At 37.7% G+C, this 17,588-nt stretch overlaps 1 protein-coding gene across 1 annotated transcript in view; it reads right to left on the bottom strand.

Annotated features, from left to right (window-relative positions):
- abcg1 (ATP-binding cassette, sub-family G (WHITE), member 1) overlaps nucleotides 1-17,588 on the bottom strand; it is a 29,876-nt gene that overhangs the window by 5,541 nt on the left and 6,747 nt on the right. The window contains exons 3-13 of the mRNA XM_065281848.2: nucleotides 15,994-16,111; nucleotides 15,372-15,504; nucleotides 13,735-13,785; nucleotides 4,710-4,855; nucleotides 3,465-3,588; nucleotides 3,216-3,330; nucleotides 2,716-2,864; nucleotides 1,992-2,093; nucleotides 1,323-1,491; nucleotides 1,085-1,185; nucleotides 141-299 (exon numbers count right to left, since the gene is read on the bottom strand). Coding sequence (XP_065137920.1) covers nucleotides 141-299; nucleotides 1,085-1,185; nucleotides 1,323-1,491; nucleotides 1,992-2,093; nucleotides 2,716-2,864; nucleotides 3,216-3,330; nucleotides 3,465-3,588; nucleotides 4,710-4,855; nucleotides 13,735-13,785; nucleotides 15,372-15,504; nucleotides 15,994-16,111 — 1,367 coding nt within the window. The remainder of the gene's footprint in view (nucleotides 1-140; nucleotides 300-1,084; nucleotides 1,186-1,322; nucleotides 1,492-1,991; nucleotides 2,094-2,715; nucleotides 2,865-3,215; nucleotides 3,331-3,464; nucleotides 3,589-4,709; nucleotides 4,856-13,734; nucleotides 13,786-15,371; nucleotides 15,505-15,993; nucleotides 16,112-17,588) is intronic.

Below are 17,588 nucleotides of genomic sequence, written 5' to 3'. Positions count from 1 at the left end.
AAAACAAAAGTGTTGCGTTTAAAATTTTGTCTCGACTATTTCCTGTAAAGCTGCATTGTAACAATGCAAAATTTTAAGACAAGTGCTATAGAAATAAATCTAAATTGAGTTGAAATAAAAACACAAATTCACATATTTACTTGTAATGATGTTGATGCTGCCCCTATCAGCAATCCGAGTGATTGTGCCACAAGCGATGTGAGCGTCCCTAAAGCAAGGAAAAGAATAAAGCGAACTGCATCTGAAGGTTGAGATGTCATCCAGTACACAATGCTGCAGTAGGCCACAGGAAACACAACCTGTAAAACAGAAAAGATCATTTTACCAGTGCTCATCAGTCATTTTAAGGTCTGTGTAAAGTCAGATATTAAATGTGTCCTCAGTTTGTCACACCACAGAAGAATGTGATATTAACAACCCAGCCAAATTTGAATGGCTAAACTAATTAAATAAATTCTCAAAATGTGGGGGGCATTTATTGACAGCATTTACTGTAACTGGCACGGATCTTAAAGCCATTACTAATCTACCAATGACATTATTAAATGTTATTTTTTTTTATTTACAGTAATTTGTGACCTTAAAATTACCTGCATAATCTATCATTGAAAAAGTCAATTTTCATATTTAATTTTTTAAGACTTTCCCAATTTAAAAAAGTCCCGGATTAATAATTTAGTCTCAGACGTTTGTACCTCACTGTATATTACTTTGTCCGCTTTTTTAAAACTGCTTAATAGTTTGAGTAAATTATTATTTTAGTAAAGCTGTCTTATAATGTTACTGTGGGATTTGCCTATTTTGTGCAAATGGTGTTCTGGCCTGAAAATTCTAATATATTTTAAGCTCCAGTAACATGTTTATTGTATACCATCACCAATCACTTCTTCTGTCCTCTGTTTAACTTGTTTCTAAACAGTAAACATCATTATTTTTATTTAGATCAATGTTGTTTTTTGTTGTGCGCTAGATGTTATGAAAAGTGCTGACAGATGATTCACTGTTGTACTTCATGTTGTACCCATAAGTTGCTGAAACAACCTCATACATTCAACCTCAATTGTTCCTTGAAGAGTCTTGTTACCTGAAATGGGATGTCAGCCATTGTTTTGGCCAAATAATACGCCTTTAGGCTGTACCAGTAGTTCAGGTGTTCCCTTAAAAAGACGCCCATTTCAAGGGGAACTACAAAGACAATGAGAAAGATTATTAAATGCGTGTTATTATTACATGTTAATGTTAGTGGTCATGCAACAAAGTCAGTTGTGCATTAAGAAAATAATGAACCTTATTAATACAAAATGAAAACCTGTCAGACTTACAGGTGAGCACTGTGGGCATTAAAGCTGCAAACATGAGGAACAACATGGAGAAAAACAAGAAGCCTGAGTTGCTCAGAACTTTCTTGGCCTCATTTCCAATGCCCAGATATAAAAGACCAATCAGTATCCCAATCCCAAGATGAGAGATGATGCGCAAGTGCGTCAAAACCTGAAACAGGGAAAAGTTTCATAAGCAAGTTTATGTGCATTTTGTTCATTTGTACCAAATGCAGTGTGTCGTTTGTGATGAATTTTAGATGAAGTAGTAAACAGAATGCAAAATATAATTTTTTTCTAGTCTTTAGGGAGGTTTAACTAAAACTATAGGAAATTTAAAAAATCCTTTCACTGTTGAAAGTGTAGCTTTTTAGTATGAATGACCCATTAACATGTGAGTTATCATACATACAGCATGTTGGGTATTTAAGAAACATTATAAGATATTTTTTATAAAAAGAATAATAATAAAGTTTGAAATGCCATATATAGACATGTAAAAATAACATATTCATTAGTTTAGTACTGAAATATTATTAAAGACGTTTCTGTTTCATATATATTTTGCAAGAACACACTACATTTAACTGTATGCTAATACAGGTAACTAAACATCAGTATGGTGCATTATGCACCACTCCATGATCAGCACTAGGTGGCACTGCTGCTTACCGAATCCCTTATGATGCTAAGAAAGGTTCTCTTAAAGAGGATGCAAAATTGTGTCAGACAGCTGGCAGAAAAACTATGACAACCCTCAGATGATGTGGAGTCCTAAAGAGAGTAAATGACATTATAACAGAGACTGTCTGCGAATGTGTTATGATTTAATTCAAGAATACAGTCGAAGGTTGTGTAAACATAGCTTCTAAGTTACTTTATCTTACAGGAATATTCCACTTTTATAAGCAATAAAATCAGGATAATTTACTCAACCCCATGTCCTCCATCACACGGCTAGTGCAAGACGAGAAGTTGTGGTTAAAAAGTACTTTTTTTTTTGCAAAAATGGCCGGTTAAGCTGCATTAAAACTGTAAACTGTTGGGGTCCACTAAAGTCTCCTATATGGAGAAAAATCCTGGATTTTTTTTTTTTTCAAAAACCGTAATTTCTTCTTAACTCAAGAAAGACATAAACATCTTGGTTGACATGGGGGTGAGTAAATTATCTGGATTTTTTTATGAAAGTGAAGTAATTCTTTAAGAACTATAGGCTACACTGACCAACTAGAAATTAGTTAGGGCTCAGATTCAACGTAGACTCAAATTTTATGTAAATGATTTAATATAAAAAGTTATGACCAGTCAAAAACATGGTGATAACTTCATAGACTAGTCAAAGCAGTTTATGCAACCAACCGGTAAGGTTAAAAAGGCTTTACTGTATATATTTCACCTCATCAGATTGTCTGTGCCACAGGAAGGGGGTATGCAGCCCGCTACCATTCATTTCACTTTTGTAATCTTTCTCACATTTTTGCTCTTGGACGGCTTTTACTAGCCGAGCTGTCTTGTCACCGTATTCACCAGATGCCACCTCCATAACTGCAGAAAAAATACAAAAGTTCACACACAATACTGAATCAAGAAGAATGCCAAAGAATTTGTTTTATTTTCATTTTCTGTGTATTTTGTAGATTAGCTGGACAAGCACAGAATCTCATGTTATTGGTTAAGCTAATGTTGCTCTATTTGGAAGTGGATCAGTGTTTACATTTTTCAAGGAAATCAAGCTACAAATGATTTAGTTATGAAATCTTCATGCATGTTAAATTTAGTGTTATTTAATTTATTTTCACATTTAACATTCTTTGTCCATTTTAATTTTTTATTTACATTTGGCACTTAGCCTGTGTTATTTTTGGACACTGTGTACGGCGAGTGATATTTTCTTACTGAAGTCTGCAGGGTTGTGATAGGTGGGGCAGTTGAGTCCCAGCTCTCTTAGATGAGGGATGAGGTTTGATACTCTTCCATGGTAAATACACTGACCGTGACTGAGGACATAAAGCTAAAAAAAAACAATACTGCATTTTTATAGGAGAGCCAGCATTCTGGACAAGAACCTGTATATAGTTAAATAAAAAAAGAAAACTAACATATGAAGCTGTGGACACAGATGAAGTGAGATATAATAAAAGTCACCTTATCAAAGAGTTCAAACACTTTTGCGCTGGGCTGATGAATTGTGCATATGACCGTCCGACCCCCTTGAGCGAGAGCCTTCATAAGTGAAACCACCTGAAAGCAGGATGAGCTATCCAGTCCACTTCAGAGGGAAATAACACAACAAACAGGAAAATTACATCAGAGTCAGTGATCTTTTTATCAGAGAGTTAAAACATTTATATAAAAAACTCTTGGTGCAGTGGTAACGCAGGTACTCCCATGGCGGCACAGGTTTAAATCTGGCCTGCGTTATGTTCCAACCAACCCTCCCCCCAATAAATTGAATATATTATTATGTGTATATATATATAGTTTTATGTGCATATATTATAAATATTTTGCAATGTCACTATGGTGCTGCTCAAGCTTTGGGTCAGATAAGGTTAAAAGGTTTGACTGGATTGTAATCTAGTTCTCGCTCATTTCAAAGCATCAAGTCTGATGGTGGCCAAAATGTGGATAACAAAAAACGCTCACTGTCTGTTGATAAGGGAGGGAGGAGCTTTAGCTCATTTGCATTTGAAGGTACACACCTTAAAACAGCGCTTTTCTGCTCCACCCAGATAGGGGCATTTTGAACATGTTATAATAAATGATCTGTAGGGTATTTTGAGCTGAAACTTCACCGACACATTCTATTCACACCTGTGATTTATATTGCATCTTGTAAAAGTGGGCATAAGAAGCATTTGAGTTTATAAATGTACAGCCTTTACATTTTGGCGTGGCCAAAGTAGGGAACAAAAACATATCTGCATGTAATTACACTCTTGACCCGAACCCCATCTCTTTACCCTTCATAAAGGAAACTCTGTTTGTCCTTTGCTAAACATAGCAATCATCATAATGTGATTTCTGCAGTAATGTTTTATGTCAAAACGCATTTAGTATATCAACTGTAGAGACTTCCATTTTTGTTCCTAGAGGTTAATCCCAGTGGAAGGCATAGTCAGAAATCCTCATATGAAAAGCTTAATAGAGTCCACAGAGACCAGGTCACATCTGTCAAACAATACCCATTCGGGACCAAGCTTGTAAGTGAATATGCAATTAAATTGCATCCACACATTACAAGGACATAACAGAGGAAGCTCATGGTCGGTGGCTTTTGTTTTGCTTAATTCACGCTGGATATTTTTGTCTCATGAATGTCATATTCGTTGGTTTGATAGTCTTATGGCCGTGTATTTCATAACACGTGTGCACATAAAGAGGGCTCACCTTGTGGGCTCATCGAAAAACATGACAGGTGGGTTGTTGACGAGCTCCAGAGCGATGGCCAGGCGTTTTCTTTGGCCTCCAGATAGGTGAGATGTCCGTGTCTCTGCACATTCTATCAAGCCAAGTGCCGTCAAGATTTCCCTTACCTACAACAGAATGATCTTGGTCATGCATCTTTATTTTTTTCATAAGAAAGTGCTTTCACATAAAGACATGCAATTTTCTCCTCAATCTTTTTAACATTTCACTCAGAGCTCAGTAAAATGTTTTGATTGTTTGTCAATAATCTGTTCAACGATTGGTTAAACCCTACGTGGCTCCCTCTCACAAAATATAAAATATTTTTATTCTAAAGCTAGAAGTGTAGTCCCTGTTTTATGCATCTGTGAGGGTCCGCGTAGAGTGCGTGTGACAAAAATTTCGTCATCAGATAAGTATAGAATAGTAATTTCGTCATCAGAATAGTATAGTAATGTATGGATTTTTGTAACCGCGAGTACTTATGTAGGCTGTGCATGTGCGTACAAGAGAATGTAGTATGTAGCCCAAGAGATGCATTGTTTTTTATCATGCATTCACGTATGTTCTCATACACATAAAAAAAAGTTTTCCTTTGGCTTAAGCATGTTTTTTTTTTAAGTGTACACAGATGTCTATGGTCGTATGCACAGCCTTGCAAAGCATAGTTTATTTAACTATGATAAAGTTTATTTAACTTTATCATACATGAACAGAGATGTTAGACGCATGCGCATTGCAACAATATGCAATGCATCTCCTGGGCTACACACTACAATCTCCTGTACACGCATGTGTGACTTGCGCGTACAAAGTATACACAGTTACAAAAATCTGACAGTGTGCATATAGTGTGTGCGTACTATTCTGATGACAAAATTTGCATCATGTGCACTGTAAGCAGACCCTCATGTATGCATACAAACAGAAGTATACTTTTTCCATGTTTAAGTGCTATAATTGGTCCCCAGTGCTTCTATTAACCTAGAAAATGGGAAAAAAGATCAACCCAGTAATTCTCTGCAAGCATGTGAAAAAATAGGTCATTTTTATTTGGCTCCCCTTGTAATGTCAAAAGGGGATCTTATTATAATAATACCGCCACTTGATCTGCACTATCAAACCACAGCACTGCCATTTAGTGCAGAGAGAGAGAGAGAGAGAGAGAGAGAGAGAGAGACCTGCTCTCACCTACAAACTGGCAATTTTTACATGCTATAATAAATTATCTGTGGGGTATTTTGAGCTGAAAAAAACATATGTACTCTAAGGACATCAAAGATTTATTTTACATTTTAAAACTCCCATTTAAAACATCAACAAATGATGTACCATTTGGCAAAAGCACTGACAATCTTCATCTACAGATTTTTTCCAGCTATACAGAGCAAGGTGCTAGAAACACCAAGTGGCAGGGGTTTGATTATCATCATGACATGAATAAAAAATTGCACTGCAAGTACTTTGTATTTAAGCGTACTGTTGGTTAAATGCATATTGTAAATCCAGAAGCTTCTAATAGTTGAAGAGAAATTCATTCTTTAACATTTGAGGCATGAACAAAGCAACCACACTGTAAAAAAGAAAAAGTTGACTTAACTTAAATTTTCAAGGCAACTTGCTGCACAGCTTTTTGAGTTTACTCAACTCTTGGATGATGTAGTGCACCTAACTCAATTTACTGAGTAATGTTAACTTACACCAAAAAGTTGAACCAACTTAAACTGATTAGGTAATAAGCAAATTTCTATGTTTACTCAACTAGTGACTAAGTTGGGTAAAGAGTAATTTAGTACAGTATATCCAAATTTAACTAATCTACATGTTTTGGACTGTGGGAGTGTACACAGAAAGGTCTCATAAACAAAGTCTTTGTCTGACTTAGCCCTTGCTTAAACCAGAGACCTTTTCGTTGATGTGCGCTAACTCATTGTGCTGCCCTCTTCACTGAACACACACTTCTCAAATCATGGTAACAATGAACAAACATCATTCTTTAAAAATTACTCTAAATACAACATATAACCCAGTAAACAATTACGGTCTTTCAACGTTGAAATATGGTTGAAAATAATTCGGTCCGCCTTGGACTGGTTTACGACGTGATTTCAACTAAGTAGTTTTGGCTGGACTGTTTGACTACATGTTTTCAACTGACCATGTTTTCAACTCATAATCTACCAGTAAACAATTACGGTATTTCAACGTTGAAATATGGTTGAAAATAAGTCGGTCCGCCTTGGACTGGTTTACGACGTGATTTCAACTAAGCAGTTTTGGCTGGACTGTTTGACTACATGTTTTCAACTCATAATCGATAAATCCAGCCAAAACTACTTAGTTGAAATCACGTCGTAAACCAGTCCAAGGCGGACCAACTTCTTTTCAACCGTATTTCAACGTTGAAAGACCGTAATTGTTTACTGGGACCGTACTAGTGGAAGTGCGCATGAGTCCTGTTGGCGCTGTTTTATATTCCCCTGCCGGGTTGAAGTGTTTAGTTTTGGTTTGTTGCCTGTGGCTGTGTAAGCTGTAAATTGAATATACACTACAGATGTTTATGTAATAAATACGGCTGGTTTGGATTGATCATGGACTCTTCACTCATTTCTACAATTATCTTAAGTACATGAAAAGAGTTTTCCATATTACGTCAAAGTTATAAAAAATATGAAACTGCAATTGAGGTGCAATGAGGATTCATGCTATAATTACCCCACCCCTCCAGGTGGCGGTAATGCACCATTAAAGGTAGTTGCCAACCGCCATAAAACTGAAAGAAGAAGAAGTGAAGAGGCGTGTGAATGTGGCACGAATCTTCCACCCATCATCCCAACCAACCGCCAGATTACAGAAAGCTCTGGACTGCTCATAGCAGGGATTTTCAAAGCTGTCCTGGAGGACCACTAGTACTGCACATTTTGCATGTTTACCTTTTGTGACACACCTCATTAAGTTACCTTACACAACCAGTTCAAGTCTTGCAGTCTCTACTAATGAGCTGAAAATTTAAACCAGGTGTGTCTAATGAGGGAATAAACAAAGTCTTTGTCTGACTTAGCCCTTGCTTAAACCAGAGACCTTTTCGTTGATGTGCGCTAACTCATTGTGCTGCCCTCTTCACTGAACACACACTTCTCAAATCATGGTAACAATGAACAAACATCATTCTTTAAAAATTACTCTAAATACAACATATAACCCAGTAAACAATTACGGTCTTTCAACGTTGAAATATGGTTGAAAATAATTCGGACTTCCGGTGGCGCTGCTCTGCGGGCGACCCGGACTCGTGTGCTTGTGTGTTGCAGCTGCTTTTTACTTCTATTGTTCGTTTGTTTGGTTTTTGTCCGTCTTAGAAGAGCACCATGGCGTTATTTGCACAAGGACTATTACTGGCACTGATTTTATGGCAACTCTTTAGGATGTGCCAAACTTTTCCACACGTGGAGGGCGGGTTACCACTCATTTACTCCAGAGACACGCTGTTGTCTTTTCGCTACACAAAAACAACAACATCGCCGCCCGCGGATTTATTCAACCTGCCCGAATTATTTAAAAACCTGACGTTTCGCAGAAAACTACGAAAGAGAGGTCGACGCGGGGGGACCCGACAGCGTTTACGCCGGAGAGGCAGTAGACCTCCGCTGCCCGGTATGATATTGAGCAACGTTCGCTCTCTTAAAAACAAAATGGAAGAGCTCCGTATGAATATGAGGGTATGTTTTGAATACCGTGAGGCGGGCTTGCTGGTATTAACTGAGACCTGGCTCCATGAAGACATTCCCAACTCCTTGATTGAGCTGGAAGGTTTCTCCCTCGTCCGTGCAGACAGGGATAGAACTTCGGGGAAACGTCGTGGAGGAGGTATTTGTGTGTTTGTGAATGACAGCTGGTGCAGGAATTATTCTGTGAGAGAGACTGTGTGCAGCCCTGATATTGAACTGTTGTGCATTTCTCTAAGACCCTTTTACCTCCCGAGGGAATTTGGCAATATTATAATTTGCTCAGCGTATGTGCCTCCCTGCGGTAATGCGGCCCGAGCTGCAGCTCGTGTTGCAGATTGTGTTCACCATCAACTGCAACGCACTCCGGGAGCCCCGGTTTTTATTCTTGGAGATTTTAATCACTGTAAATTGGAACTTTTCCTTCCTGGATTCGAACAATATGTCAAGTGCGTCACCCGAGACAATAGCGTGTTGGACAAATGCTTTGGTAATATAAAACATGCATACAGGGCCAGTTCAAAGCCCCCTTTGTCAAATTCTGACCATAATACACTCCACCTGATACCCACATATAAGACTGTTTTGAAAAGCAGTAAACCATTAACCAAGACAGTGACTGTATGGTCTGATGACAGTATTGAGACATTGAAGGGCTCATTTCTCTGCACAGACTGGGACATTTTCCACGGTTTAGGTATTGATGAGGCCACTGACACTATTACGGAGTATATTAAATTCTGTGAGGATTGTGTGGCCACCAAGAAGGTTATTACAATCTACCCTAACAATAAGCCATACATCACCAGAGAGGTAAAGGATTGTATCAACCGGAAAAAAATGGCTTTTAGGAACCGTGACAGGTTGGGGCTGAAATCGGTTCAAAGGGAGCTTAATCATTTGTTAAGGGATGCAAGGAGGAAACATAGGGATATTATAGAACAGAATTTTGCCTCTATGGACTCTAAAAAACTTTGGGTTTCCATGAAATCAGTTACAAATATGACAACACATAGAAAGGGTCTCACAATATATGATGAGCAGAGTAAAGCAGATGAATTTAATGATTTCTTTCTGAGGTTTGATACACAGGATTATTCTTTGGAATGTAATAATGTTCTACAGTCATTAACGACTGACCCCTCTTCTAGGCTAGTGGTTGATCCATTTAAAATTCAGTCACTTTTCAACCATGTATGTAAAAAGAAAGCTGCAGGCCCGGATGGCATCTCTGCTTTTCTCCTTAAAACCTTTGCTGCAGAGCTAACCCCTGCGTGGTGCCCTGTGTTTCAGAGGTCCGTTGATTCCCACACGGTCCCTGCCCTCTGGAAAAAATCGACCATTATTCCCATTCCAAAGAAACCCTGTCCTAAAGGAAATAATGATTATAGACCGGTGGCTTTAACTTCTATTGTCATGAAATGTTTGGAAAAATACATGGTATCCATATTGAAATCTGAAGTTAACACTGTACTAGATCCACTCCAGTTTGCTTATAGGCAGGGGAGGAGTACAGATGATGCAATTAATAGCATCACTCACCTAACTCTTAAGCACCTGGAGGATCCCAAGGCCTATGCACGCCTTTTGTTTATTGATTTTAGTTCTGCTTTTAATACCTTACAGCCTCACCTGCTCTTACAGAAAATGAATATGATGCACGTTAATTCTTCTATTATTAAATGGTTTTATTCCTTTTTAACAGACAGAACCCAAAATGTTAGGATTAATGATTCACTTTCTAAATCAAAATGTATCAGCACGGGTGCACCTCAGGGTTGTGTAAGTTCACCGGTTCTGTTCACTCTTTATACTAATGACTGTACTAATAGTCTCCCGGGCAACCTGTTTTTTAAATTCTCGGACGACACCGCCATTCTTAGTCTGCTTCACCAGAACTCTGACACATCCCTGTATTTTTCAGAGGTTAAACAATTTGTCGCATGGTGTGACAAGAACTATCTCACCATTAACATTAAAAAAACTGAGGAGATGGTGTTTGACCCTCGGTTGGTGGGGGATCATACCCCCTTGTCCATTCATAGGGAGGACATCAAACAGGTCACTTCATACAGGTATCTGGGTATCCACCTAGATAACCGTTTAAGTTGGAATAACCATGTAGATTATGTATGTTCCAGTTTACAGCAAAGACTGTATTTCTTACGCAGACTAAGAGTGTTTGGTGTCAGTCAAAGCATTATGTTTTTATTTTATCAGGCAGTGATGGAGAGTATTATTAGGTATGGGATGACGGCGTGGTTTGGCAATCTCTCCACACAATCTAAGTCAAAATTGCAGCGCCTGGTACAGACTGCTATGAAGGTGATGGGGAGGACTGAAAAGCTCTCCCTTCAGTCCATCTATGAGCAGTCTGTACTTAGGCAAGCACGGAGAGTATTGTTGGACCCGTCCCACATCCTGCATACGGAATATGAGCTCTTGCCTTCGGGCAGAAGATACAGAATCCCTAAAATTAAACTGAACCGTTTTAAATACTCTTTTGTACCAGTCTCCATCAAAATTTTAAACCAAAACTTTTAGTTGATTTGTAATGGATAGGCCTGAAAAGTGTGCAATAACTCTGTTCTGTGCAATAACTAGGTGTTCTGTACAGTTGTTATTTGAATATTGTAATTTTTATTTTTATTTTTTTTAAAAATTTTCATTTACTTATTTATTTGTGTATTTATTGTTCATAATGGCAGCTGCTTCTTCTTTGCACTATGCACTTTGGAGTCCATGACAAATTTCCCTGAGGGGACAATAAAGTATATTCTATTCTATTCTATTCTAATTTAGTACAGTATATCCAAATTTAACTAATCTACATGTTTTGGACTGTGGGAGTGTACACAGAAAGGTCTCATAAACAAAGTCTTTGTCTGACTTAGCCCTTGCTTAAACCAGAGACCTTTTCGTTGATGTGCGCTAACTCATTGTGCTGCCCTCTTCACTGAACACACACTTCTCAAATCATGGTAACAATGAACAAACATCATTCTTTAAAAATTACTCTAAATACAACATATAACCCAGTAAACAATTACGGTCTTTCAACGTTGAAATATGGTTGAAAATAATTCGGTCCGCCTTGGACTGGTTTACGACGTGATTTCAACTAAGTAGTTTTGGCTGGACTGTTTGACTACATGTTTTCAACTGACCATGTTTTCAACTCATAATCTACCAGTAAACAATTACGGTATTTCAACGTTGAAATATGGTTGAAAATAAGTCGGTCCGCCTTGGACTGGTTTACGACGTGATTTCAACTAAGCAGTTTTGGCTGGACTGTTTGACTACATGTTTTCAACTCATAATCGATAAATCCAGCCAAAACTACTTAGTTGAAATCACGTCGTAAACCAGTCCAAGGCGGACCAACTTCTTTTCAACCGTATTTCAACGTTGAAAGACCGTAATTGTTTACTGGGACCGTACTAGTGGAAGTGCGCATGAGTCCTGTTGGCGCTGTTTTATATTCCCCTGCCGGGTTGAAGTGTTTAGTTTTGGTTTGTTGCCTGTGGCTGTGTAAGCTGTAAATTGAATATACACTACAGATGTTTATGTAATAAATACGGCTGGTTTGGATTGATCATGGACTCTTCACTCATTTCTACAATTATCTTAAGTACATGAAAAGAGTTTTCCATATTACGTCAAAGTTATAAAAAATATGAAACTGCAATTGAGGTGCAATGAGGATTCATGCTATAATTACCCCACCCCTCCAGGTGGCGGTAATGCACCATTAAAGGTAGTTGCCAACCGCCATAAAACTGAAAGAAGAAGAAGTGAAGAGGCGTGTGAATGTGGCGCGAATCTTCCACCCATCATCCCAACCAACCGCCAGATTACAGAAAGCTCTGGACTGCTCATAGCAGGGATTTTCAAAGCTGTCCTGGAGGACCACTAGTACTGCACATTTTGCATGTTTACCTTTTGTGACACACCTCATTCAGTTACCTTACACAACCAGTTCAAGTCTTGCAGTCTCTACTAATGAGCTGAAAATTTAAACCAGGTGTGTCTAATGAGGGAGACATGCAAATTGTGCAGTACTAGTAGTCCTCCAGGACAGCTTTGAAAACCTCTGGCTCATTGCATTGGACTGACCTATGTTTACTGCGCTCTGAAATCTGTGTTGGTATATGTTTATTGCACTCTGTGTTGGTTACTGGACTGACCTGTTTATTGCAGACTGTGAAATCTGTTGGTTACTTGACTGTTTGCACTATTTAAAATGTGCTGTTTTATTAAAGTTATTATAACCCTTTAAAGCTTTGTTTCATTTTATAAAATGTTATTTGGTATGTTAATGTGGTCCTGTTTTCAACATTGAAAAGATGGACGAATATGGACCAAAATTAGACGTTGAAGGTCGACCTGATTTGAACGTTGAAAAGAAGGACGAATATGACGTCTTTTCAATTTTCATTTTCAACCTTCAACGGACCAAAATTAGACGTTGAAGATCGACCTGATTTGAACGTTGAAAAGATGGACGAATATGACGTCTTTTCAATTTTCATTTTCAACCTTCAATGGACCAAAATTAGACGTTGAAGATCGACCTGTTTTTAACTCTTTCCCCGCCATTGACGAGATATCTCGTCAATTAAGAGAAAACGCTTCCCCGCCAATGACGAGATTTTCCGTCTTTCCGCAATACCGCTATTATCCACCAGGTGGCGCCCTTTTTTTAAAAACGCTGGCGGTGAAAGAGTTAACGTTGAAAAGTTGGACAAATTTGACGTCTTTTCAATTTTCATTTTCAACCTTCAGTGGACCAAAATTAGACGTTGAAGGTTTACGTCTACTCAACGTCCAATAGACGACTTTTTGCTAGCTGGGAACTAACATTAACAACATAACAACATAAATAAATCCAGCAAACATTAAAACAGTCATCTTTTCTAGTAAATATTAACCAAAGAAGTGAACATGTCACAATGCATGCTGGGAACCATTCCGACCATTGTTTATTTTTTATATTGCTTGTTCAGATTACTCAGTTTGGCAAGTTGGGTGAACGAATTGGACAAAAACGTATACATCTAAGTCCAGTCAACAAAATAATATTTGTTAGCTGAATGATTATGCTCTTTTCATTTAGTGAACACAAAATAATCAATTGACGCCCTTCAACAAAGAAATCTTTGTTCAAGTTTCTTTGTTGAATGAACATTTTAAAGTTGGATTTTTTACAGTGTAGAGGTGCCAAAGATCAGGCAACTCACAATAAGGAGTGTGGGAAGTTTCACACGCCTCTCACTTACCATTTCACGTCTGCCTTCATCCTTTTCCTGGAGATTGAGATTAGCTGACACCTGAGGAGGGAGATTTAGAGCATGATGAGCTTTAGCAGGCAGAGGGATTTGCATGAACAACACAACTGCTGAAATGACACGATGTGCCAACATTTCACATGACATATGTGCTAACTATTTCCAACTTTTTGTTTTTTTTTGCTGTAAAGAACCATTTTTAAACAAAATCCACAGAGGACACTCATTTGCACTCTTTTAGCTATTGAATTTTTGGAATCTATTGTAATGTACAAATGAATCTTAGTATGGAATTAAATGTGTATTCTAAAAAAAAGTTTTTTTGCTCCATATAATTTCAGTTAGACCTTTAACTCTTTCCCCGCCATTGACGAGTTAACTTGTCAATTAAGAGAAAACACTTCCCTGCCAATGACAAGTTTTTCCGGCAATCTGTATTTCCGCTATTATCCTCCAGGTGTCACTCTTACCCAACTTATAAACCCGGAAGTATCCCTTTAGGGCAAACAATTTAAACTCTGTGTATGTTTAGATCATCACTCTGAATCTGATCTCTATCAAAAGTAAAAAATTCAATTATCTCAATTTTTGCTCAAAACTTTTGAAGAGACCTAACCATAAAATCTGGGTTATTTTTTTTAACTCAGTGTGGGGTCGAAAAGGGATAAAACCCAGTCCATTGGGTTGTAATTTAACCCATACTGGGATGTTTTAGAGCAAATGCCGTGTTATTTTAACCCATAGAAGGCCTAATATTAGGGATGTCACATGATCACATGATCAGAAAACGGGCCCGATCATGTGGTTTCAGACTCAATCGGAATCGGACGTTTCCTCCTCGGATACATATGCAGGGTTTAAATTGGGCCAGGGCCGTCTCGCTCTGCTCCGCGCCAGTGTACGCGCTGCACTGGTGCGTGTGAACTGAAGAGAAGCGAATAATGATGTGTTTTCATTCATAGGCTTCTTTACCGTCTATGCTTCACACTGGTGCATGTGGTGCACCCAAGACAAAACCGGGTTTTTACCGCTCATTTAATGTGCTCAGTTAATCTACATCGGTACGCAGCTCCGCGTCTCACTCAGAACCTCAAGAACGCAGATTCAGGCAGGACCATGACATTACACATTGTAGAGATGAGAGATAGAAAGGAAGGAAATGGTGCCCACGTCGAAAAAACTTAATAGAAGTCTAGAAACAAAGTATTAAAGTATGTATAGCCATGTAAATAATCTTATTACAATATATAAACTAGATAACTGGATACAACTTATTGTATAGTTGAATAAAATAATGTATTTTGATTATACAAATCAATTACAACCTAACTATAGTGATTTTTTAACTAACTGCTGACCAGCTTAGGGAATCTCTATGGCTAATTTATAAGACAAATTGCTGATTCAGTATGTTGTTTTTCTTGTTCTCTTTTTGGGTAGCCTATCTAATGCCTAGAATTAGTCAAGGAGGTTGATTCTTATAACTTCCTTCAAAGTTTGATCATGTACATATATACTATATATGTTTGTTAGACTGTATTTAATGTTTCACACAATGTCACATAGTCAATCATAATTAACAGATAAAATTGAGCATTGTGGCATGCACTCATGTCACTCAAACCTACCATCATGGCTTCGTGCACAGTGAGGTGTGGCAGTAACATGTCATCCTGCATTATGTAGCAAGACACTTTTCTGAAAGACCGCCGATCTCTGGACTGTCCATTAATGAGGATCTCTCCCTTCATGCCTGTTTCCCTGTGCGATGTAAGGGTCATACAATTAGGATTTTTGTATGCGCATACAGAAAAATGTAGCATGTAGCCCAGGAGAAGCAATGGATTGTGGCACAACGCACATGCATCGAACGTCTGCGTACACGTACGTGTCAAATAAACTGTGCTTTGCAAGGTTGTGCATTCGACTGTGCGCGCACATTCACGTACACATATAAAAGACTATAATACTCCTTGCTTAAGTCACTTTACATAAAAATCCTTAATGTAAATCTAAATAAAGTAAAAAAATAACTGTTTGATTAAAGTAAATACTACCATACATGAATATGGTAAACATTTTGGTATCAGAAAAAGGTACCTATTAAAACTGTGCTTTCTAATGGGTTTTTTTTTGTAATTTTATTTGTCTTCACGGGAATAATTGCAATAGACAACCCTTTAATTTAGAGAGGGTGTTCACATAGATTTGACCACGTGTTTATGTTTCATATACAGATGTCACACTAACCTGTATCCTGCCAGAATGTTCATTAACGTAGACTTTCCAGCCCCTGAAGGTCCCATAATGGCCACCAAAGCGCCGCTGGTGAAGTTCCCAGAGATGCCTTTCAGAAGGGTCTTGTAACCTGACACGGAAAGAGGGGTCTGTTGAGAAAACCTCCTGACAATGGGTACAATAAACAACCTGAACTATCCCTCCCAACATTATATAATGGACCTGACAAAATTCTATTCAAATAATAGGCACCTTGTAATTGCATGTGAAAAGTAATATTTGTTTGTTCATAGTTGGGTTTCTGAAATTTTCCAGGTGAATGGATCTGTTTGAAGATGTGCGTACCTTCGAATGAAATTTGATCTCAGTTCTGCTGTACCTGACTATCAGTTTCTTGTATCCATAGCCATCAATTTACTTTTGTCCAGGTGTTATAATGCATTCCTCACACATGCGGCAGCTTTTATGAGCAGTAAAAATCTGTAAACAACTTAACAATGTATTGGTTTGAACTAATCTACAGTGGCATCACCTACAGTTTAATCACAGATGAGATCTTTTTAATGATGAGATTTTTTATTATTTCTGCTTAAGATTAAATGGGGGACAAATGGAAATGCTTAAGTCTTCTGCGTATCAGATGTTTCACAGATGTCTCCATTGGTTTCAAACGAGATCTCAACAATGTCATAAACTGAGCTCAGATTTGCCAAGTCTGCATAATTAAGTCAATATTATTGAATACTTTAGTCAATATTATTAAATATTTCAAATTTACACAAATCCAGATGATTTTATCCATAAACTTAATGCATATTTGCATCTGTCTCATTTGTTTTAAACAATTTTAGGAGAAACATGTGACCAAGTAAATGCTTAAATGAAACACAACTGAAACTCCATCAAATCCCCTGAGCTTTGAAATGAACAACATCTGAGCAATAATAGGAAGAGTTCAGAGAAAAAGCCGCTAAACACCACCTCCATCAAAAATGAGACAATAGCTGCATTTCCTATACAGATTTGTGTGTTATTTTCTAAATGTTAAATTAACTGATGAAATGCGACTGCAACATAGTTATTCATCTCACTATAAGTCATTACACATCATGTCGACTGATGGCAGGTTTATTTTAACCGGAGGAGAATTAAAATCCAAAAATGAATGCCAAGGAAAGCCCCTTATACTTAGGAGAGGCAACGTATTGATTTTTCCTGGAGATAATAGTACATTATTTTAAATACTGTACTAAAGGAGTGTTATCCAAACATTATTGTCAAGAAAAGACTTTTATACTTGGAAGCAGACACGTATTGAGGTGTTTCTGGGATGTTTTAGTACATACCGCGTCATCTTCAAATAATAATTATGTGACTTGCATCAGGTGATCTGAAAATGCAAATAAACTGTTTCTATTGCAGTTTTGCGAAATACAAATTTTCTGAATTCCCTGAAAAACCACCTCATAGGAGCGTAAAAAGCTTTTAGTGCATGTAAAATAAAGTAATGTGAACTTAAGATTTTTATACTGTTACTAAACTACACAGTATGCGCTGCAAATGCTTTATTGAATGCTACTTCTGACTAAGAATGCATTATTTTGCAC

This window comes from Paramisgurnus dabryanus, chromosome 8 (assembly GCF_030506205.2).
Source record: "Paramisgurnus dabryanus chromosome 8, PD_genome_1.1, whole genome shotgun sequence".
Taxonomy (NCBI): Eukaryota; Metazoa; Chordata; class Actinopteri; order Cypriniformes; family Cobitidae; genus Paramisgurnus; species Paramisgurnus dabryanus.
This window is presented reverse-complemented; position numbering and strand designations above follow the sequence as displayed.